This window comes from Paraphaeosphaeria sporulosa (assembly GCF_001642045.1).
Source record: "Paraphaeosphaeria sporulosa strain AP3s5-JAC2a unplaced genomic scaffold CC84scaffold_2, whole genome shotgun sequence".
Classification (NCBI taxonomy): domain Eukaryota; kingdom Fungi; phylum Ascomycota; class Dothideomycetes; order Pleosporales; family Didymosphaeriaceae; genus Paraphaeosphaeria; species Paraphaeosphaeria sporulosa.
This window is the reverse complement of record NW_017253361.1, coordinates 4,556,059-4,576,590: the sequence shown is the minus strand read 5'-3', so window position 1 is coordinate 4,576,590 and position 20,532 is coordinate 4,556,059. Positions and strand designations below refer to the sequence as shown.

At 51.8% G+C, this 20,532-nt stretch overlaps 9 protein-coding genes across 9 annotated transcripts; 4 read left to right on the top strand and 5 right to left on the bottom strand.

Annotated features, from left to right (window-relative positions):
- Positions 1-3,369: 3,369 nt before the first annotated feature.
- CC84DRAFT_1256659 (uncharacterized protein) lies at positions 3,370-4,573 on the bottom strand. The gene is made up of 2 exons (XM_018184641.1): positions 4,336-4,573; positions 3,370-4,287 (listed from the first exon to the last, which is right to left on the bottom strand). Exons 1-2 carry the CDS (start codon positions 4,416-4,418, stop codon positions 3,501-3,503), a joined length of 870 nt encoding a protein of 289 aa, XP_018041300.1. The 5' UTR covers positions 4,419-4,573; the 3' UTR covers positions 3,370-3,500.
- Positions 4,574-4,918: 345 nt separating this feature from the next.
- CC84DRAFT_1214211 (uncharacterized protein) lies at positions 4,919-5,694 on the top strand (the record flags this gene model as incomplete). The annotated part of the gene is made up of 3 exons (XM_018182610.1): positions 4,919-4,928; positions 4,981-5,566; positions 5,616-5,694. 3 exons carry the CDS (start codon positions 4,919-4,921, stop codon positions 5,692-5,694), a joined length of 675 nt encoding a protein of 224 aa, XP_018041299.1.
- A 14-nt stretch (positions 5,695-5,708) lies between these two features.
- On the bottom strand, positions 5,709-6,926 carry CC84DRAFT_1139833 (DOLPP1 protein). Its single transcript, XM_018176260.1, has 3 exons — positions 6,858-6,926; positions 6,614-6,803; positions 5,709-6,561 (listed from the first exon to the last, which is right to left on the bottom strand). The coding sequence occupies exons 1-3, from the start codon at positions 6,903-6,905 to the stop codon at positions 6,098-6,100; spliced, it is 702 nt and encodes a 233-aa protein (XP_018041298.1). The 5' UTR covers positions 6,906-6,926; the 3' UTR covers positions 5,709-6,097.
- Positions 6,927-7,047: 121 nt separating this feature from the next.
- On the top strand, positions 7,048-9,076 carry CC84DRAFT_1139829 (RING finger protein-like protein). The gene has a single exon (XM_018176259.1). The coding sequence runs from the start codon at positions 7,333-7,335 to the stop codon at positions 8,749-8,751; it is 1,419 nt and encodes a 472-aa protein (XP_018041297.1). The 5' UTR covers positions 7,048-7,332; the 3' UTR covers positions 8,752-9,076.
- Positions 9,077-9,377: 301 nt separating this feature from the next.
- CC84DRAFT_1194182 (uncharacterized protein) lies at positions 9,378-11,296 on the bottom strand. Its single transcript, XM_018181339.1, has 5 exons — positions 10,908-11,296; positions 10,770-10,856; positions 10,337-10,629; positions 10,015-10,278; positions 9,378-9,957 (listed from the first exon to the last, which is right to left on the bottom strand). Exons 1-5 carry the CDS (start codon positions 11,161-11,163, stop codon positions 9,391-9,393), a joined length of 1,467 nt encoding a protein of 488 aa, XP_018041296.1. The 5' UTR covers positions 11,164-11,296; the 3' UTR covers positions 9,378-9,390.
- Positions 11,297-11,763: 467 nt separating this feature from the next.
- CC84DRAFT_1203231 (NAD(P)-binding protein) lies at positions 11,764-12,790 on the top strand (the record flags this gene model as incomplete). The annotated part of the gene is made up of 5 exons (XM_018181811.1): positions 11,764-11,805; positions 11,857-12,021; positions 12,071-12,177; positions 12,223-12,539; positions 12,597-12,790. The coding sequence occupies 5 exons, from the start codon at positions 11,764-11,766 to the stop codon at positions 12,788-12,790; spliced, it is 825 nt and encodes a 274-aa protein (XP_018041295.1).
- A 1,763-nt stretch (positions 12,791-14,553) lies between these two features.
- Positions 14,554-16,126, bottom strand: CC84DRAFT_500650 (uncharacterized protein). Its single transcript, XM_018186548.1, has one exon. The coding sequence runs from the start codon at positions 15,894-15,896 to the stop codon at positions 14,742-14,744; it is 1,155 nt and encodes a 384-aa protein (XP_018041294.1). The 5' UTR covers positions 15,897-16,126; the 3' UTR covers positions 14,554-14,741.
- On the bottom strand, positions 16,031-18,392 carry CC84DRAFT_500618 (serine/threonine kinase 16). Its single transcript, XM_018186547.1, has 7 exons — positions 18,055-18,392; positions 17,950-18,003; positions 17,719-17,903; positions 16,976-17,651; positions 16,532-16,902; positions 16,298-16,476; positions 16,031-16,232 (listed from the first exon to the last, which is right to left on the bottom strand). Exons 1-7 carry the CDS (start codon positions 18,181-18,183, stop codon positions 16,165-16,167), a joined length of 1,662 nt encoding a protein of 553 aa, XP_018041293.1. The 5' UTR covers positions 18,184-18,392; the 3' UTR covers positions 16,031-16,164.
- A 663-nt stretch (positions 18,393-19,055) lies between these two features.
- Positions 19,056-20,512, top strand: CC84DRAFT_1238139 (uncharacterized protein; the record flags this gene model as incomplete). Its single annotated transcript, XM_018183927.1, has 3 exons — positions 19,056-19,381; positions 19,507-20,083; positions 20,182-20,512. 3 exons carry the CDS (start codon positions 19,056-19,058, stop codon positions 20,239-20,241), a joined length of 963 nt encoding a protein of 320 aa, XP_018041292.1. The 3' UTR covers positions 20,242-20,512.
- Between the last annotated feature and the right edge of the window lie 20 nt (positions 20,513-20,532).

The window sequence follows — 20,532 nt, the reverse complement described above, 5'->3', positions numbered from 1 at the left end:
CAATCCGATGTTCACTCATGAGGCTATGGAAATGTATCAAAATACTAGCCGAGAAGATCTAAAACATCTCTTGAGGCCGGGAAGTACGTCGATTCGCAATTCAGACCAAAATCAACCTCAAAACCGCGAATGTATACCACAAGATGTCTACACCACGCTACATACAAGATACATTAGCGATCCTGCAAGTACGAGCTAGAGAAAATCGGTGAAACTTCAGGTTCTGCCCTTGAGATCTTACTTTCTGGGTATCGAAAGTGGTACCCGTGGCATACCACGCCAGTGGTACCTGGTCGACCACGCCGCGACGGATCACCGAAATCATACTACAAAGCGCATCACCAAGCTCCCGAATTCCTGCTGTTGGCACAGTTTAACAGTTTCTGAGAGTCAGATATTCTATAAAGGGTGATATTTCAATCATTTGTACCGGCCAAGTCCAGAGTTTGTGTGTAGCATGGTCCATCACCAGGTGTAGCAATGCGGCGTTCTATTTTCCAGTAGTCATGCTACAGCAAACAAGAGATGGTTCTATAAGTGTGACGATTTTAGGACCGTAGGTATCGTGCAATGGAAAATATCGAAGGTTCACTGAAGTTGTATTACTGTGATTCTAACTGAACTATATAGCTATAGTGAGGCGATCGTCAGGGGAGTTGGCTTATTCAGAGTTTCCTAATTAAGTAGCTGAATTATAACGATTGTCGCGATCCCCAGGAGTCCATGAGGACTCGGTCCGAATAGGATCGATAGTAACGTAGATTGAACTGCGACAATAAGAGATTCTTGTATTCTTCGTAAATCGACCTCTCCAGACATTCATTCACTCCCTCACTCAACAGTTCACTTCTTCGCTCATTCGATTCCTATCTATCCGAACTTCCTCACGCATCACATCCGCCGTTCATCACAGCCTCATATCAACCATCTTCAAAATACAGTTCACCAACCTCATCATTCCCGCCATAGGGGCGACAAAGTCGTATCTTACCAGCTGGCTGAAGGCGGCAATGGGTGCGCATTCTTCATGTAAGTGTTCTGCGCATGTTCAACGCAAAATATCAAGCTGATGCTTAATGCCAATAGTGACCAAGGTTGCACCGGCATGCAATTTGTGTCACCGAACGGCATCTCTGCTGGAGATCTTGGTATGGCGGGTTTTGGTGATAAGACGGCTGCCAACATGCTGCCTGCTGGTGCCGTCTCGGCAAATGGCGGAGACACCTGGCAAACAATTTCAGCTCTGTCAGATGCTATAGTTAGGAAGGGGTTGGAGATGCTAAACCGGCGGGTTCATCTCGTCCGGGACGTTGTGTATGTGTTCACGATTTGAGCTACAAGGGTTTTTGGCTCCGATGAAGTTTTTCCTCGTAGCTTATTGGTGAAGTTCAACGGTCACAGCCGGGCACTAGAGACTCATGGAGATAAACGTTCATATATTGGAGAGTTTTAATAGAGAGTGTGTTGTGCCGGCATTGGAAAGCGCGTGTCATTTGCTGGTGGAGTGACTTAAAAAGGATCGTCGCAGTGGTAATATGCAAGAAAGGTGCATTGGCTCACGTGACAATCATGTTCAAGCATCGACGTCAGATACTTTCGCTTCGTGGATGAGAAGGCCAAGAGTCACATTTTGCTAAATTCGTGTCGCTCTTATGAAGGAGCAGATCGATCTGACAAAGTAATGAGTATATACTTATCAAAACATTGCTTGGGGAACACACGCTCCCCGTACCCATAACAAGTGTTGTAATACTTCCGAAATGGAATCTTGCTCCTCCCTTTCCCTCTTTGAAAAGAAATGAGCAATACCATAGGATGCGAAAGACGTGCAAGGCGGTGTTGCAGTAACGAGCCCAATCAGAGGCTGAGGCAAGGAATGTTGAACGAGTGTAGCAATACAAATGCAAAGATAGGCGGTTGTGAAAATACATTAGGGAGATGGCTTTAGCGAGTGACTCGGTGTACATAAGATAAACATCGGCTTTGTCGCAGCTTTGTTTGCGCGGGTTGCTACGGGTAAGATCATCGCTGTTTGGAAATATCCACTCACAGTACATAGTTCCTGAAGCGGAGGCAATGGAGATCGGTATTTGCTATCCCAGCAAATAGCCAGGAGCCGAAAACCCTGGGCTGCGTTGGCAAGGAGGGATCCTGAGGGGCGAGAGGGGATTTCGAGTGGGGGCGAGAACGTCCATGATTGGCAGAGTTTGATGGCTGCGTCACTGCGCATCACCAGCCACAATGCTTTTCATCCTCATGAGCGGGACGAGCAAGATGCTTGATGCAGTCACGGCAACGCTAGTTACCAGCGTCCATATCTGCACTGGAGAGTGCATTGTTTGTGCCCAACGAGTTTGTTGGGCCGCGGTTGGGCTCGCAGCTGACGTGTCGAGGACAGCCGCGTGAGGAATGAGCGAGGCGCAGTACAGCAAGAGGAGCATGTTGCCCGAAAAGCCGGTCATCACGTGATACATGATGTGTCGGGGTCGGGGCTCGAAGTGATTGGTTGGAACACGAGCATTTCGACCCAATTAGAGATTATTATCCCTGAGGTTGCAACTTTCGTGATGAGGGATTGGTGTTCGGGTGTCCGGTCAAGAAGGCCGTGTGAAGCGTTGACAAGTGACAGTCGGTATGTGTTCGCTGATAGGCATGTCGAAATGTTTCAAACTCGAAAGTTGAGAAAAAGTTGCAGCTCCTCAAGTAGATGATTGTTTAGCGTCCAAAACAAGGTGTGTGGCAGACTGCGAGAGTGGCCATTGGCCGTATCTAAGCGCACTAAATGATTCAAGCCCCAGTGAAATAGTTCAAGCCTCAGTGGCTGTGATGCTGGCGGCAGAGGGAGCTGTTTGTCCCCGCACCTCGATAAGCCCACAACGCCAACGGTGGTAGAAATCCACCAATCGAATTCCAGGTACTGAAAGCATACACGCATGCGTATGTGTAGTGGATGCCCTGCGATGCCGTTCACGTCGACGTTGCCATGCCGAAAAATGTTCGGGGGCCATGGCGACGTACAGCGTGCGCAACCTGCAGGCAACAGCTTGCCCCACAGCAGGTGTCACCTTTCTCCACACATCCTACACCATCTCTAGCCTCATACCGTCGCACGAGTATTCCTTGGAAATGGTCAACTCGCCTGTTCCCCTTCGCGGTTCGGTCCTGCAGCCAAATCCTGCGACCCAAGGAAGCTAAGATTGCGGCGATGGATCTTCAGTTCTCTTGACAATATAATCATGTTTTCGATCGCCGCGCTCATGGGTACCTTTCATCTCCTCCCAGCTCACCATGAACAGTCCCGCTGACAATCTGCACATGAGCTTCAAGCTCGTCCTTGTTTGGAAAGCCAGGATATCAATACGTCGAGTAAAAGTAGACGCCGATTACGATACAGGAACACACCAATGGTCAAGTCTCCAAATTATATCATTGCTGGTGTGAAAACGAGTGTCAAAATTCTCTGATCATTAATGGCTCTCTCGTGAGTCGGGCAGATGGCCTCACACCAACCTTGCCGGCACTTCTGTTCTAGATTCCCAGGCCCCATGCATGACCATGCTCGTGGCCAGCGCCGCAATCACTCCCCAGGGCACAGCTCTAAGCATAGCGTCCCGCAAGTCACGATACTTGGCCATGCCGGTCACGACACCGAAAATCAAACCTAGCAGCACGAATATATCCTGGAAACGATGGACTGCATTGAGGTGGTAAACTACCGCCGCTGCAGCTGTAAAGATGAATAGTGAAGCGGTGCTACATGCGATGTGCTGTGATAATCCCAAGCGCGACGAGAAGCGATCGTTGTGTCCATCGAGGCCGGTGTGATGTGGTGGATCCGGTTTGGAGGCCTCGTAAAAAGCGGAGACGGTAGCGACGAGGAGGCATGCGGATATGATGGCGGTTCGAGGGTGCGGAAGTGGGATTGGAAAAAGGACGGCTTGCTGATGGCCAGTTTGCGCGTAGAGGCTAGGGCCAAGGTCATCGTGATCGATGTCGTGCCTCGTCTTCTCTACGCAATATGGTGTTTCCCTAAGACCTGGATCTTGGTAGACATAAAGAGGCCAGCTCTTCGCAATGTGTGCATCGCGTGAGCCGAGCGCTTTTTTTGTGGGCGGATCCGTCTCGTCCATGGCGGCTTCTTTCCATCCAAAGATTTTATCCGCGCCACTATTTCTTATCGAGTCGATATCGTTTCTTGTGGAATCTTGAGTTTCTACACAGCATCTAGGCGCCGGTGAGTCGGTGCCCTCCTTCGAAGGATTGGGCAGCGCATGTTCACGATCAGCTCTGTATAACATGAGCTTCGTAGACCGCGATATAAGGAACCAAACTTACCGACTTGCAACATGTATACTGTGCAACTGTACTCGATGATGATCATTCTGTTGCTGTTTAGGAAGCTGAAGCATGTGTGGCATAACTACTGTCGTTGTGTTGTCGAGTCGAAGGATGATGTGAATCTCCGAGGCGTAGAGGCACACATGCGGTAATGCGTCTAATTGAGTGTGGCCGAAAACGCGTTGGCAGGTGTGCCGGCACAGCCCACCGATGAATACGAGGTCATGCGGCGTCGGGTGACATGTGGGGATGCCTTGGAGTGCCTCAGCCTTGCATCTTTGACGATGCCAAGAGCGCCATCGAGTTGTGTTCCTTCGTCTGTGACGAATGGTTTGCAAAAGACGCATATCGCAGGAGGATTATACATGCTCACCCTCGTATCACACCCTTTTTCACCGGTGAGCAGGTTCCTGATCCAGTCCCCCTTGAACCCGCGGGAAGGCCAGGGAAACAATGCCACACGGCTCCCCAAAAACCAACGTTGTTCAGCAGGTCGCTCGGAAAGACGATTTCTCATCCTCGACTATCTACTAAGCGGGCGAATCCGATCTTTTCGCACAATCACCGTACATCATTCAACATGTCGTCCAGTGAGTGAAGCACCTTTGATAGTTAGTAAGCTGAAGCTAATCGGCAGGACAGTTCTGTACGAAAAAGACTTCACGAAGCTGGAGTCATCGATCCATGAGTCAACCTACAAGCTGTTCATGCACATGGCATGGATGGACATGTGCATCGATAACGGAATGATGGAACTGGAGTTGCGCACGAGGGCTATGAAAAAGGCAAGAGACGAAATGCAGGCGCTCGGGGAATGCCTTCCAGATCTCGCAGAGGAGGATGTCACCACGGACGATCGTAAATCCAAACCCTTGGCAAGCTTGGACGTCTGCGAGACAACCTCGGAGCTGATAATGAGAACTATTCGATGTCTCGAAGCAGGCGCGATGACCAAGTGTATAGCTGCTCTGACTTGCGCTGCACTCATTGCACCAGTGACGGCCATCGACGATCGATTGGTACTGGGGAGGACCTTTGCTGTGCCTGACATGGACGTCCACCCGGTCCCGACGATAGCCATCGGAACATTGACAAGCATGCTGTTCCTGTGCGGAGGGCATTTGATGGGTACGGCGAGAGGTCTCATCGGTCCGCTAATGGGAATCACAAGCGTGCTTTACTTCATGATGCGGAACGATGCAGCGGTGGAACCCATCATCGCATGGGGGTAAGCCAGTGTGTTCACAATGCGCAATGACAGCTGACCAGTCGTACAGTGTCCTCGGTGCCTGGTCGGTATTCACTTTGATGTATCTCAATTTCCAATGCCGGAGGGTAACATATGACAAAATGTGAGTCAACATTGCTGGCCCGTGTAACTTGGAATGACAACTGTAGATACATGTTGATGTCGCTGGTATTTGCAGGGCTGTGTTTGTGCGTCGTGGCATTGGTTCAGCAATCGGCAATCCAAGGCGGGCTTGTGACGGCAATTCCACCCTGTACGTCGTTTGCGGCATATGCTGTAGCGTTTCTGTTTCCGGATCGCCCGATCCGTGCGCAGTACCTAGACGTAGTTTAGTAGCAGTGCTTTAGTTGACAAACATTGGTTTACGTGACGAGTGTTGGGTATTCGAATGTTTTATTGTGGTATTTGGCATGGTGAGTAAGAGCGGAAGTCGTGCATGTGCTGTGCGTATATGTGCATGCAGCCTCTTCCGAGCCAACCTGGTGCATAGTGCAGGGCATCGATAGCCGGTCACCTGGCCTTCTTAGTCTGAACCTGGAATGACGGTTGCCTTTTCTGTCTCCGTTCGACCCATCGTGCCCACCCTGAGTCGACCAGATCCTCCTGGATTACCAAATCTCGTACCCTGAATAGACGCGCCAATTCGGTCTCCAATACCCACTCAACCCAGCCAGCTCTTCGCAGATACGTCGTGAAGCCAAACCACACTACAGCGCAGACGGCACCAGCAAGACAGCCGACCAGCACCTGTTTCGAGGTGTGGTAGTTCAGGTATATCCGACTGGCAGCAACAGCCGCCGCTGAAAGCAGGGCGAGCACCGAAAGTACGAAGCGTTGGAAGAAGCTGAAAGGCGTGTGCGTCTCGGTCGGATGGGGAACGTGGCGGAAGAGGAGGAAGAGGGCCAGGGTGACGGAGAAGAAGGTGACGAATTGAGCGTGCGAAGAAGGCATGCCGTAGCCTTTTCCATGCATTTCTGTAGCGTGTCAACTGTGCACGTTCTGAAGCGAGGGTCTCGGTGAAGGTACCCCGCGGTCGCTCCTCCTTAATCAAGCGTTTGAGACACCAATTGAGCGCCTCGCAGCCCATCTGCCCCACAAACATCAACATGATCTCAATCTCGCGGTTGCTCCATATCAGGGTGGCATAGATGACACATAGCCCTTGGGGCACGAGCGCGAGCCATGCACAGAGGTACGAGACGCGGTCCGCGGGGTTCTACCAGATATCAGTTCCCGTGGCATGCGACGCACATGGGCAGGGACCGCATACATAGTGTACATGCGTCAACGACAGCGACGCGAGCGGGGCATCGTCCATGGCGGCGGTGGTGAGTGCAATGCTGCAGCTGCTCGGGACCACGAGCAATGACGGTGGCCTCGGCAGAACCAGCAGGGGTCCTGGAGGCTTGGCACGGCGATAGCATCAGGTGGCGGAGGGCTCGAGCCGGGCCTAGCCTTCACCACCGCCCTTCACCTCCGCAAAGTGATTCCCGCCGCGACCCAGAATGCACGCACCCGTTGCTGCCGACTGCTGGAACGCGCGGGCGCCCATAACAACACACCGACTCTCTACACCCGACACCTAACACCTCCCGGCGCCCCAAACCAAGGTCGCCTGCCTGTGCCCCACCGACATTTGCCTCCCAACCTTTTGAGATAGAGCAGACTTGTGCGTTTTGCGCAATACGAATAAGTTGAACAGAAAAGCCAAGCCGGTTTCCAGCGCTCATCCGATCCTATCGCATATGTCGACCGCCGGCGACGATGAGCGCACCGAAGAGCTCGAGACGCTGCAGTCCATCTACCCCGAGCTGGTCCTCGACGCACCATTCGCTGCACACATCGACCTCGCAGTAGCGCCCACCATACCGCTGCCGGTCCGTTTCGAGCCCGCCCAAGACGTGCATAGGGTAGCATACCTGCCGCCTCTCCGCTTGGAGGTCGACCTTCCCGCAGAGTACCCCGCCGAAGGCCCGCCCAGAGTCAAGCTTTCAGCCTCGTTTTCATGGCTCCCGCCAGACACGGTAGATAGGTTGGAGAGAGAGGCGCGCTCTCTATGGGAAGAGTACAGTGGCGGGCAGGTGCTGTTCGCCTACGTGAGCTATCTACAGGAAGCGGCCGAGACAGCCTTTGGGTTATCAGAGCTCACGCTTCCGGACAGCGTGAAAACTGAGCTCCTAGAGTTCAGCAAGCGCATGAAGCGGGAACTGTTCGACAAGGAGACGTTCGACTGCGAGGTCTGCCTCGAGCCAAAGAAGGGTTCCGTTTGCTACCGCATGGAGCGGTGCAACCACGTCTTCTGCGTCCAATGTCTCCAGGACTACCTCAACAACTGCATCGAAGAGGGAGATGTCAACAACGTCAAGTGCATGTCAACAGACTGCGGCAAGCTTATGCCTAATGGAAAGAAGAAGGAGCGTCTACTATCACCGAAGGAGCTACTACAGATACCCTTGTCTTTGCAAGCGGTGGAACGCTACGCCAAGATAAAGCGGAAGAAGAAGATCGAGGCCGACCCTACCATCATCTACTGCCCGCGCTCGTGGTGTCAAGGCGCCATGCGAACAGACAAATACCCAAAGATCAAGGACGTACGCGAGATGGACGAATCAGACTCGGAAGCAGAAGAGCCCGTGGAGGCACCCCCAGAGGAACAGTCAACAGCACCCGGACCTGAGAAGCGCTTTGTGGGCGTCACCGGCATGGACCGCCTTGCCGTGTGCGAAGACTGCACGCTCGCTTTCTGCAAGGTCTGTCTGGCGTCCTGGCACGGTGACTTTGTTCGCTGCGAACCGCGCGACAAGAATCAACTCACAGAAGAAGACCAAGCTTCGCTCAACTACATCATGAAGAACACATCACCATGTCCAACTTGTTCCGTTCCTTGCCAGAAGTCGTACGGTTGCAACCACATGACATGTTTCCAGTGCAAGTCTCACTTCTGCTACCTATGCGGCGCATGGCTCCTTCCGGAGAACCCGTACGGACATTTCAGCAATCCGAGGAACAAAGGCTGCTACAATCGCTTGATGGATCTGGTGGAGGGCGATATGGGGGAGGGTCAAGCTCAGTTTGGCGGCGCACGCGGCGCGGAGCAGATGGCTGATTTTTGGGAGCAGGAGGCGATGCGCATCCAGAACGAGCTGAATGCTCAGGATAGCTGAAGTAATAATCTCATCGTTGCATGTTGCGTAAATTCTCAGAAGCACGACAAATCTTCCATTCGTCCTCATCTTCACGATGCCTGCGCCATGTATGACAAGCTCTCAACGAGGTACTTGGCCAAGGCTAGTAATTTCAAGGTGGATCGTATTCTGGATTTCTGCAAGGCGATAGCCCTAGGCTGCGACTTCCCAGCGCCGCGTCGCTACGTATATCCGCCTTGGTTTCAACTTGGTATTCGGTGTGGGCTTGTGCCTTGTTGCGACGTTGAGGTACGACGATGGACTGGAGGAGAACTACCTTGCTTTAACGTGGACGATACCAACGATTTCTTTGATACACTTTGTGTGTGTGTGTGTGTGTGTGTGTGTGTGTGTGTGTGTGTGTGTGTGGTGATTGACAACATCAGGGTCAAGGAAATCAAGCACTGACATATGGTCGAGTCACATGGTTGACACGACCAGTAAGTCGAGAGTTATATCCCGCGCCAACATCTGAACATCCGGGATAGGTTACAAGGTTGCAATTCCATAGATGTATCATAGTGTGAGTTAGCGCAAGATTAGGTGCGCGCTGTGGTCCCGGCGTTGGGAGCACTCCATGACTGTCCGGGTATCAGGCATTGATCGTGCGTGAAATTTCTAGGTAAATGAAGGCGGTATTGTACAGCAACTGATCACATAACTTATCTTTTTCCAGTACAGAGTCTTGCCCTCCGCTAAATCATCTTGTGCCCAGATAGCTTGAAGCAAGAGTCGAGCATGGTTCAACGAACGCGAAGACACCGAGCTCTCGGTGCGTGACATGGTATCCAATATGATTGCTCTCTGTGCATCGGTTCTCGCTTCGCAGCCAAACACGAAAACGGGAAATTGCCGCTCACACGAGCCGAGCTGCAATAGTATCTCGAATGCCCGATCAATTTGGAATTGCATGTTCACTGTTTGTTTGAGCTGACCGGCGGTCACTCGATGGAGGTACACCAGCATGGCCAGCTTGTACAGTTCCATTATCAAAGGCGATCTTTCGTGGTCGTAAGCCACGGGTGACGGTTCGAGATTTCTGATCTTCCATTCGAGGATCTCGAGGAAGCGCTTCCGTTCGTCGACCTCAGAGTAGGGTAAGCCGCAAAGAGGTTTTGGTACCGCATCGCAGAGCTCAGACAGTAAGCTGATGAGATTCAAATTGGCTGACTTCCTACGCATGCTCTGCACAATTCATAAATTAACACTCTGGCCGGTGGCGGAGAGATATCTTGGTCTTACCTGGTCGATCCAATCCGTCATATGTAGAGTTGTGTCGGCAGGCGTGCAAGTGACCGTGATCAGGTTCAGAGCTGGCTTCCCATATTGTCTATACCAATGTCGCAAACTGAAGCGAGCGAGGACATCCTGGTAGTACACCCAATCCAGCAAGATCGCGAGGTCTTGGTCTTGGTCGAGCGTATCCAGGCCGGCAGCTCTGATGATGTTTTTGACTCCGCATAGGTACTTCGTCCAGTCGTCTGAAGTGCAGATTGATAGGTGGATCTACCTAATGTCTTAGTCTGAGTGGTCGAGCTAAAATATTGTACAGAGAGAGACTTGCCTCGAACGACAACAGCAGCATTCCTGCGGCAACGTGCTGTATCGCCTCCAAATTGTCGATTCCATTCGGTTCTGTGAATGATGCAACTTTCAAAGCATTGAGTCCAGCAATCTTGCTCTCCACAGCTTGTGGGTGGATGCCATGGCGATGCAGTGCGGAGTACGCCAGAATACATTCGCGCACTGCTTTGGCGGAGCTCGTATTGCTGGCTAGGGCAATCCTGATCAGCACGTTTCCTAATGCTTTGGGCTCATGGCCGAGAATGGCAAGTGCTTTTGATGCGGTATGCTGGACTAATTTTGTTAGTCTTCAATGGCCCATCGCCCGGTGGCATGTTCGCATGCGATACTGCGAGCCACCTCATGCAGATGATGGTTGACAGGATCCAGGAATGATGCAACCATTCCTAATGTGGCTTGCCAGTGAGACTTACAATACTGGAATCGATCTTGGTTCTCCACTTCAACCTTCACCGCAGGGACCAGTGGTATCGCCAGTTCTAGCACCTGCCATTCCGATTCTAGAGCAAGTCAGTCGGCCCAAAAGGGTCGAAATAAATTGATCAGCATACTATCGAACGAGCCTTGCGTTAAATGGCTATGCCTTTGGATGTCTTCGCTTGAAGTGTGGAGGATCTCGCGAACATGGACCGTATCAATACCCACAGGACCCTTGCTTACGATCGCACGTCTATGCTGACTGCCAAATGGCCACGATAATTGCAGACCGCGTTCTTTTCCTTCCGTATCCGGCTTCGAAGACTTGGGATGAGCGCAAATGGGAGCCGCGTATCTGTAGCCCGTTGTGTGACTTATTGGATTTGTCATTCTTTCCGGTTCGGTGCTTTATCCACTCAACCGACGATGGTGCGCGTACGTCCGGATTGTAGATGCAGGGTGGATGGAATCTGGGGATTTGGGCAAGTGTGGTCGCCAACATAAAACACGAGGATGACACACAGTTACAAAGAGGAAGGGTGCCATGGCGCTAGTCATGCAGGTCTAGCTGCAGATCAACTTTTGGGCAACTCTCGAGTAAGCAGTACTCGAAGTCTAACTCGACGAGGCTTAGCCGATCCGGACAAAGGTACTCATTGGCCACGCTCTTGACTACCAGCCTTTGCAACGGAAGAACACTTTTGCCGAGCTTTGTATGTCCCTACCTACGAGAAGGCAAGTATTGAATAATCAAGTGGCAATCATCCGCTGACATACTGGAGATAACGTTATTCCTAGGGACGAGAATGGATGAGAATTGTGCAAAACGCCAACCAGGCAGTACAGTGCCGATTCAACTCGGACGTTGCGACGAAGCATCGCCGTAGGCCTTAAGACGGCAGAGGTATATAAGGATGCAATAACTCCACTGCAACATCACAAACTCATATACGCATCTTAAGACTTCTACAGCTTTGATTCATCAACACCATGCCTTCCTACCTTATCACAGGAGTCTCGAGGGGAATCGGAGTAAGTTCATACCCTATCTCCCACAGAAAGGCGGAATCATTAATGTCTTAGTACGAATTCCTGCGGCAATACTCGAGCGACGCAAACAACATCGTAGTTGGACTTGTTCGCAACAAAGATGCAACCAACAAGAAGCTTTCCGAAGACCCGGATCTGAAAGGCCGTTCCAACATCCACATCATCGCTGCCGATGTTACAGATTATGCCGCCCTTCAAGTAAGCTCGATTTGACTGCACTCAAGATCAAAACTGAGATAATCATTAGAATGCGGTTTCGGCAACTGCAAAAATCACTGGTGGTAGCTTGGACTACATCATCGCCAATGCAGGCCTCATCTCCCAATTCGACCAATACGATCCCATTGGCGACCTGTAAGCATGGCCATTGTTCCACTCGAACAAAGTTGACACCAACAGTGGGGCCCAGCCGGATCAAATAACCAAGGAGATGCGAGATCTCTTCGACGTCAACGTCATCGGCAACGTCCACCTCTTCAACCTCTTTGTCCCGCTCATCCAGAAAGGCCAGGCCAAAAAGGTGATCGCCATCACGAGCGGTTACTCAGACGTTGAGACGACGCGCACATGGGACATGCTGCTTGCACCCCTCTACTCGACCAGCAAAGCCGCACTCAACATGGTTATTGCCAAGTTCAGCGCGCAATTTAAGAAAGATGGAATTCTGTTCTTGGGACTTGCGCCGGGGATAGTGGATGTAGGGTATGATGATAAGGGTATGTGGAGCTCTTGTCTTGATGTCGTTGATCGATTCACTGATGGCTTTTTTGCAGCAACTCCTGAACAGCTGCAAAAGGTCGCAGCAGTCTTTGGCGAGTTTCTGTCCAAGTATGCGCCGGATTTCAAGGGACCAAGTACACCCGAGCAGAGCGTGGCGCTTATGAGGCCGGTCATTGCGAACGCAAGCATCGAGAATGGCAACGCGGGCGACTTCATCTCTCAATTCGGAAATAAGCAGTGGCTGTGATCTTGCCTTTCTTCTGTGAAAGAAGACTAAGTGTTACTCTCCGGACACAGCCACGTCAAAGATTTGCGTATAAAAGAGTGCACGGGGTAGACAGTAGAGAAACCAGTTGAATTAGTACAGCATTGGATCTTTTCGTGCGAAACTCATTCATGATCGGGCCACACAAAAAACCAAAGAAGAAATGAAAAGAAAGCGGTGAATTGGCAGCGCCATTATCAAGCTGAGTGTGGAAGGGCCAGAATCATCTTCTGCAACTTCGGAGTTCCATAGTTTTCGTAGTATAATCGGTTCCACCGACGCACTTCGTCCCAAGCACCGCGTATAATGTGCCGCTGCGCTACATCAAGCACCAAAGTCCCATTAAATGCCAGCTGACCATCATTGCCCCAGCTGACGTTCCTCTTATCGATCTGCTTCCGGAGCATCCTCAGACCCCTCCTGAACTTCTTATGAAATCTGATTGTATAGTCCGGGTACAGTTTATCCCGCTCAAATTCCTAATTCTCCATGTCCTGAATGAATAGTAGAATGAAGTCCCGTTCCCAGTGTCCTCCGGCCACTTCACTTGGATCCCATGCTTTGGATCCATTGGCATTCTCGGAAGCAGAACGCCACTTCTTGAAATCCTCGATGTATGTCAAATCGACCGGGGGCTGGACTTTGACTTTGACCTGGATAGGCTCGTTGGTATCGCCCTGGATGGAATCTGTAGCACCATTGTTAGGTTTCGGGGTAATGGGTGCAACACTCGGGGTTCGAGACATTCTGGGGCTTGCGACATGTTGTGGTCCGGCTGCTAAGAGATCGTTCAGCTGACAGGTTCGGTTTCTTAACGACAGATGTCGCTTCAGCGCTGACTTGACGCGTTTGCGCATGTTGCGCATTTTGTAAAATTGTGTATTGCTCTAACTGCGTAAAGCGATGTCTGAGAGGCCGTGCTTTCCGGAGCGAGCGAATGAACGGCTGGTATAGTATAATGATAACACGAATGTTGTAGAGTAGCGATGTTACGTATGTATGAAGAGACGAATGTTGATGGTCACGGCGGAGCGACGGAACACAACAGCGGTAGCTTGGCAGCAAGAGAGGCCCTTGGTCGCTTCCTCCATATGGTAGGAGGCAGCTTCCAATCGCAAAGTCCTTTTCCCAAGTTCACAGTAGGCCCTCCCGGGAGACGAGGAACATAAGTCGGTTTCTGCGAAACACAACGGCCCAGCAGGCAGACTATCAGTACCTAGGCGGGACATGGTGCTTTTGTTGGAATTCTCCATCTGCTCGCGAACCGAGTGTCTCGATGCGCCCAGCCATAATGTCGAGCACAGGAGGTCGTCACTGCCGTCTCATTCCACCACATCCTCCGCGGTCGCTTTTCCTGATTCCAATCATGTCTATTGGAGGGAAGTATGGTTCAAGGCGATTGATCCATTTGCATGCCATCTTCTTCCACACAGTTCGCTTGCTGCTGGTCACTTTCAACCACTTCCATCTCCTCTGCGCACGCACAATCGTTTGCGCGCGCATCGATCCGGCGTCTCTTTGGCTCTGACTCGAGCGGCCATGGCGCTGCTCGTTTGATGCCCGTGGTAGATATGGCAGCAATCCAGACTTGTTCGAAGGGTCGAATTTCATTGAAGGTGACGCGCTGGTCGACGAACAGCATCTTGGCGGCGAATTGTGTGCGGGCAGCTGGAGTTTTCCGGTTGCATTTGGCAGCCTTGCCTGCAGGTCTTTTTAAAGGACATTGTTGAATGCGCCATGGTAGGCCGGATGCAGAGGAATGGGCGCGCTTAGCTCGCTTCCAGGCAGCGCGGCTGCCCAGGTGTAGAGCTAACCCTAAGGCATTGACGATTCTTGTCAGACCAACCACAATAACGACTCAGCTGCAAGGTGCTCCATGTACACATACTGGGCATAGTACTTGGCAGCTAGTGTACTGATCTTTCCATCATCATCATACCGCATTAAATCCTCTCTCAAGCCTCGCGGTCTTGGGTCTTTCAAGCCCAACAAATCCATTCCGAGTCCACTCTTTGCGTACCGCTGATCTCGACTCAACGGGTCCCGCTGGTCCCCACATCGTCTTTTGATTCTGCGATCTGAAGTACATCCACCTCGTCAGCCGAAATCTTTGAGTCCATGGCCAAAATTCTGGTCGTCCAGCCCGCAACCAGGCCGACAGCATTATTCCCGCACAAGAGAGTGTGCCGTTGTACAGGATGAATAGAATGACTGTAGAAAAGGTAGACAGCAAGTATATGATTCCAAAAACAGGAATCAGAGCGACACGTAAGACTGGACCAAGGCGCACCAGCATTGCCTTCCGAATGGGATACGTCTTTGAGGGAAGATTGCCTCTCACGTATGGTACGTGGAGTTCTTCCAGCGTGGTCATATCTCCGCCTTCTAGCTGCATGATCGGGTGACCAGACTCCCGCAAAAACTGGATTGTTTCTTCTAGCAGTTGGCCTTCTTCATAGTCCACGGCTTCTGGTTTCAATCGTACTTTCTCTAGCTGTGCAAGTGCGTTCTCGATGAATGAAGCTGGCCAGAGTTCTACTACTCCGTGCTCATCTACGACGATACGCAGAGAGATTGTGCAGGTGCCATCGTGATTACTGTGCGTGAGGAGAGCCTTGTCGCTACGATCAAACCACGGGAGACACACGTCGGAATTTTTAATATCATCCACACAAGCAACTTTATAGTCCAAATGCGTGAGATCAAAGAAAGGCGTCCGGACAGCATCATGTTTAGTCCTTGAGAGATGGAACGCTGCCGACTTTCTCATCAGGTCTGCGAGGTTGATCGGGTCGTTCTCGGCTACTCTGAGCGTGAGCTCCACCTCGCTCTCTGGGTTCAGCTGCCTCGATATCCGCCACTCGAAGATAAGATGGCCGAACCCATTGCTTTCGGAGGAACCTTGGTAAATGGTTGGATAGTCATCGACAACTATCAGAGTATGCGATGTCTTTAGCGTCTTTTCGTTATTCAGGGCCTCTTGCGTGTAGGGGATCGTTGGCGAAGGCAGCAACGACCAGAAGGTGACTGTAAGAATCCACACAAATAAAATGATCCTGAGCGCACGATACAATATTGAGCGACGCATTGGACGCAGCAATTGTGTCAATGGTGGAGGTGATGCTGCCTAAAGAAAAGGAGGCGTTGCCCAGGTGGTTTTCGGCGCTGGAGTCCGGAAGCTTGGACCAGGATGTGGGGCATTCCTTCCCAAGGTTGCGACTATATTTAACTCGACCGGTGACATCGTGCGTAGTCTCCAACACCAGCATGAAATTTTAAGGACCTGTGCTTCTCGCATGTGTGCTCGCCAGTCTATCACACCACTTAAAACATCTGCGCACCCAGTTCTTACTCCTTCACTTATCCCCCAGATACTTCACGTATATGTGATGCACCCATGACCTATTCACCTTTCCAAACATATCTGTACTTCGTCAGCATGACTGCTTCCCCGATACCTTGTCTCATACTGCATGTCCGGATACTTACACATCGGCACACACGTCACAAACCCACAGACCGTGATTATCCCCCAAACTTTCGCCATATTCGCAGGGCCATGCGCCGCCACAAATTCATTGATGAACGTCGAGAACGCGTAAAATAGGAAATTCTTAATCATCATCTGCAAGATGAAAATCTCGGTGGCGTAAGGACGGAACGCGTCTCTACCGCACCGATTAATGGACATTTAGGAGAACAAGAGGTAGGCATTAGACTTACAGAATATACAGACCGGTGCTCGTCCCGGCGACACTCGTCCCAAAGCACACCGCGCCATAGCAAAACGAGCAGAGATACACACCGCCCTTCAGCGTGGGGCGCTCCAGCGCCCACATGAAGGTAAACCATCCGACAGCTAGCATGGTGACTGCAAGGATGTTAACGGGGATACGAAATTCGGCTTCGAAAACGCCTTTGTTGCGGCGCGAAAGAGTCTTGGCGGAGAAATCGCAGAGCGGACCGGAGATCACCCCGAGAATACCTCCGAGCAGTGCGCCGGTGAAGAAGTAGCCGTTCTGACTGACGGTGAGTAGGTAGGGAGGAGGCGAAAAAATCTGCGCCAGGGTGTAGGCGGTGCCGACGAAGAAGGACTGCATGATTTTAGCAGCTTAACATGTGTTCATAGAAAGAGAGGGGAAGTAGAAGAAGATGAAAATTACGTACAATCAAGATGGCGGCCACCAACGTGATCCATACGATAGCGGGGTTAAGTAGATGGACGAAGATGCGACCCAAAAGTTTGAGGATGCTGTCATGGTTGTAGACGCCAGATGTCAGGCGCAGGTCTTGGACGAAGGTACGTTTCGGAGTGGTAGAATTCACAGTCGACATGGCGGGGTCCCGCGTTATGGAGTGCGTACTGGCTTCCGCTTTATCCTGGACTGTGAGTCCATTTTGCTCCGTTGCCATACCACCCTGCCTCTCATTACGTCGGAACTGCGTCTCGGGAATGAAGAGGAACGAGCACACAAATCCAAAAAGTTGCAAAGGCAACAAGACGACAAACAAGTTGCGCGCCCCGAGTACTTCGAACATGTGGCCTGCGCAGATGGCGACAAAGGACGCAAGGCAAGCGGTCGTCAAGACGAGCAGAGAGGTACGTATTCCGCGTCGGTGTAGGAAGAACATGTCGCCGATTGCTGCCACTGCGAGGGACTCGTAGGCTGTCGTACCGAGTCCCTGAATCATGCGTCCTGTAAGTAGCACTCTGTAGGACTTGGAGAGGCTGGATTGGTCGAACCCTGCGATGCATATCCCAGTACCGAGGGTGCCGAGTAGACTTGCGAAGAGGAACTGGGGACGTTTTCCGTATTTCTCCGCGAGAACGGATACGACAGGGCTGTATATGACCAATCAGTCGAGGATCATGATTAAGGAGCTGATCGAAGGAGAGGGTTTAATCGCACCCGAGTGCACCAACTACGAGGAGCTGGTAGCCGGAAAGCTGTGCCACTTTCTTGACCGGAACGTCAAGCTGCGTTGCCAATGCGACGGTCGCGGGGGCTATCATTGGACCAGGACAAGCGGCGAAAATGATGCTGTTAAAGAACAGCACCACGAAGGCAGCTTCGCGCTTCCATATCGGCCAAAGCTATACATGTCAAAACCATACTGCACACTGATCAAGGCTCACTCACGAGCGGATCGTCCGGATCATCGGAGGGTTGGGGAACTAAGACAATATCTTGTTTCTGGAACAGGTCGTCAATGAGCTGGACCCAGCGAATGACCCGAGGACCTACCTTGCCCTTTCCGTGCTTGAAGTGTGCATGTTCATACTGATGCTCGCCGCTGGTCTGTGCTGTGTCGACCAGATATTCCGTACCGGGCGGCTGCACGCTCGTCTTCGGCTCTACGATACCCAATGCCATTGCGCATCTGTCGTCGCAAGCCAAGAGGCTTCTTTTTTCTCAAGACCAACTTTTCGAGGAACAGTTTAGAAACATTTTTCTGCGGTCCACCTCTTAAGTATACATGCCATCAAACCCTTGCATCTTACCCTAATAACGATAAAGCATCTTCCATGCAAAACATGTACACGGCTAAGCGCACATGCGAGTGGGCCTGGGAAACTCGTCAGTACTGGGCGGGTGGCGGCTTGTTGGGCGGTGCCTGGGGTCCTTTTAGGCGATGGAGATCTGCCGGTACCCCACAAATTGGTCCCATGTGAGATCTGCATGCAAACGGTAGGGTTGTGCGCGGGGAGAGCTGGACTGAACCAATGAATATGAGCGTACAAATGGGTTGAAGAGTGGTCCCTGTGGGTGAGACGCCGAGCTTCTCGGGGTGATGAGAGCGGTACACGCCACGCGGTGCCCCAGATGTGGAGCCTGCAAAGAATCTTGCCTCCGGCGGGACTGCACCATGGAAGTGCATCTTGCACTCAACGTTATCCTGTCCATAGAACGATGGATGTTGTCCAGGATCCGGATGTACTACTGTGTAGAACTCGCAGTTGCGCTCTGCCGGAAAGAGACAAGTGTCGACCCTGCGTTCCGACTCGCGTGTGATGACCTCCTACGAGTACATCACTACCACGCCTTCATCACTCTGTCATACAGGCAATGGGCTTTGGCAATTCTTTCTCTCCACTCATTCATAGCACATAGCTTTCTCCGGTTGTATGTCAACTTTTGCTACCCCGACCTTAAAAGTCGGAGGCATGCACCCCGTCCTGCACGGCTCAGCGCGTGCAACTTATCGCATTCCCATCATGGCTGTGAAGTGATCCCACACGGGCGTAATGGTGGCGGAGTACTCCGACTATAGATTCAAAGCACCGCGAGACGGATTTCAAGCATCTCCCTCTTCGTACAAGGAGGACTCGTCGAAGCCGCCATCGACCCTCCGCCGACCGCAACAATTAACAAAGCAAAATCACATCCCTAAGCCGATCATGTACACCTCTACCTTGTATGAACAGAACAAAGGCGCCGAACCAGCTCGTATCCTCAATGCGCACCCATCCGCTGCTCCAGAATTTCCATTCCTTTCGAGTCGTCTTTTGTACCTTCCCTTGGAGCTCCGAAACATAATTTATGCCCATCTCTATACCGACTCCACCCCCGGGTAACGCATCCACATTGAGAACTTCCCTCGATAGGATGACCCATAGCACCACACGCTTCCCCCCGACCATTTCTGCCTCATTCCCGTCTCCCTCGTAGATTCCCAGATGGCTGCCGAGGCCGCAGCCGTCTTCTATCGCACGAACTTCTTCGAGATCCCGGTCGCGGCGCACGCGCGGCAGGAATGGTCTCTCGTTACAGACACTACGGGAGTAGTGTCGCGCCCCAGGACGTGCTGACGAAGCTCTATATTTCGCGCCCGCTGGAAAACCTCGTGGATCTCGTCGTGGCACCTTCGTACGCAGCGGGTCTGCGCGACTTCGTGTACAACCGCAGTGCGCGTCTTTCTTTGCCCAAGGGCGCCGTGTCGAGTCCACTACTGAAAGCTCCCCATCTGCGCAGTGTGGAGTTCCGACTCAGCCGCGACTGGTCGCAGAGCGTGGGTACACCCGAGATGCTGATGCTGAAGATGCGCGAGATGCGCGGGTGGCGACAAACATGGGTCTGGAGTGTGTGCCGAAGCGGGGTTTTAGGGATTCCAGGGACTACTCACGCACGTTCAACGTGCGGGATGAAGAGGATGAAGAGTGTGGGCGAGAAGAAGCCGGTAGATGTGTTGGATTGGGAGTTGGAGAATGAGGTGCTGTGGAAGAAGGAGAGTACGACAGCAGCGACAACGACAGCGACGACTCTGACGACGACTGTGCGTATTGTCACCATTCTTTTGCCCCCGATAGTACCGATAGTAACTGGGAGGCGAAGTGGAGGGTGTATCTCCAGGGCCTGTATGCCGGATTGTAGCTTGAAGAATACGGCGCGACATCGAACTCTACCTCTGGAAGATGGACCGTACAGGTTTAGCTCAGCAAGGAGTCCCTCTAGCCGTAGAATTCCAACGCAGAACCGAGTCTGCCATTCTAAGCATACTGTGGTACTGTGTTCAGTGCTCAAAAAATCAACGTAGAAAAAGATGCTGTAGTGCTATGGTGCTGCGAGTGGCCCATCCCAGCTCATAGCACCACATGTGCATAGCGTTTTGCTCGCGTTGGTTTCTTGAAACGGCCCGTACGCTCAAGACGGAAAGAGGCTTGAAACCTTCCCCAGAGTTGTATTGGAAATCGATAAGCCATAGTTTCCGATGAGGCGAATGCT

Excerpts from the sequence above, each read along its gene's own strand:
- CC84DRAFT_500618 (XM_018186547.1), bottom strand. The coding sequence starts at position 18,183 with ATGGCATTGGGTATCGTAGAGCCGAAGACGAGCGTGCAGCCGCCCGGT. Across the intron at positions 16,477-16,531 it reads AGCACCGGTCTGTATATTCT|AGACGCGTTCCGTCCTTACG; the intron begins GTAAGTCTAATG and ends TCGGTGCGGTAG. Across the intron at positions 16,233-16,297 it reads TGTGACGTGTGTGCCGATGT|ATATGTTTGGAAAGGTGAAT; the intron begins GTAAGTATCCGG and ends GACGAAGTACAG.
- CC84DRAFT_1139829 (XM_018176259.1), top strand. The coding sequence starts at position 7,333 with ATGTCGACCGCCGGCGACGATGAGCGCACCGAAGAGCTCGAGACGCTG.
- CC84DRAFT_1194182 (XM_018181339.1), bottom strand. The coding sequence starts at position 11,163 with ATGACAAATCCAATAAGTCACACAACGGGCTACAGATACGCGGCTCCC. Across the intron at positions 10,630-10,769 it reads CCAAGATCGATTCCAGTATT|TCCAGCATACCGCATCAAAA; the intron begins GTAAGTCTCACT and ends TAACAAAATTAG. Across the intron at positions 10,279-10,336 it reads TGCTGCTGTTGTCGTTCGAG|ATCCACCTATCAATCTGCAC; the intron begins GCAAGTCTCTCT and ends GACATTAGGTAG.
- CC84DRAFT_1139833 (XM_018176260.1), bottom strand. The coding sequence starts at position 6,905 with ATGGACGATGCCCCGCTCGCGTCGCTGTCGTTGACGCATGTACACTAT. Across the intron at positions 6,804-6,857 it reads CGTTGACGCATGTACACTAT|AACCCCGCGGACCGCGTCTC; the intron begins GTATGCGGTCCC and ends GATATCTGGTAG. Across the intron at positions 6,562-6,613 it reads TAAGGAGGAGCGACCGCGGG|AAATGCATGGAAAAGGCTAC; the intron begins GTACCTTCACCG and ends GACACGCTACAG.
- CC84DRAFT_500650 (XM_018186548.1), bottom strand. The coding sequence starts at position 15,896 with ATGCGTCGCTCAATATTGTATCGTGCGCTCAGGATCATTTTATTTGTG.
- CC84DRAFT_1256659 (XM_018184641.1), bottom strand. The coding sequence starts at position 4,418 with ATGCCACACATGCTTCAGCTTCCTAAACAGCAACAGAATGATCATCAT. Across the intron at positions 4,288-4,335 it reads AGTATACATGTTGCAAGTCG|AGCTGATCGTGAACATGCGC; the intron begins GTAAGTTTGGTT and ends CATGTTATACAG.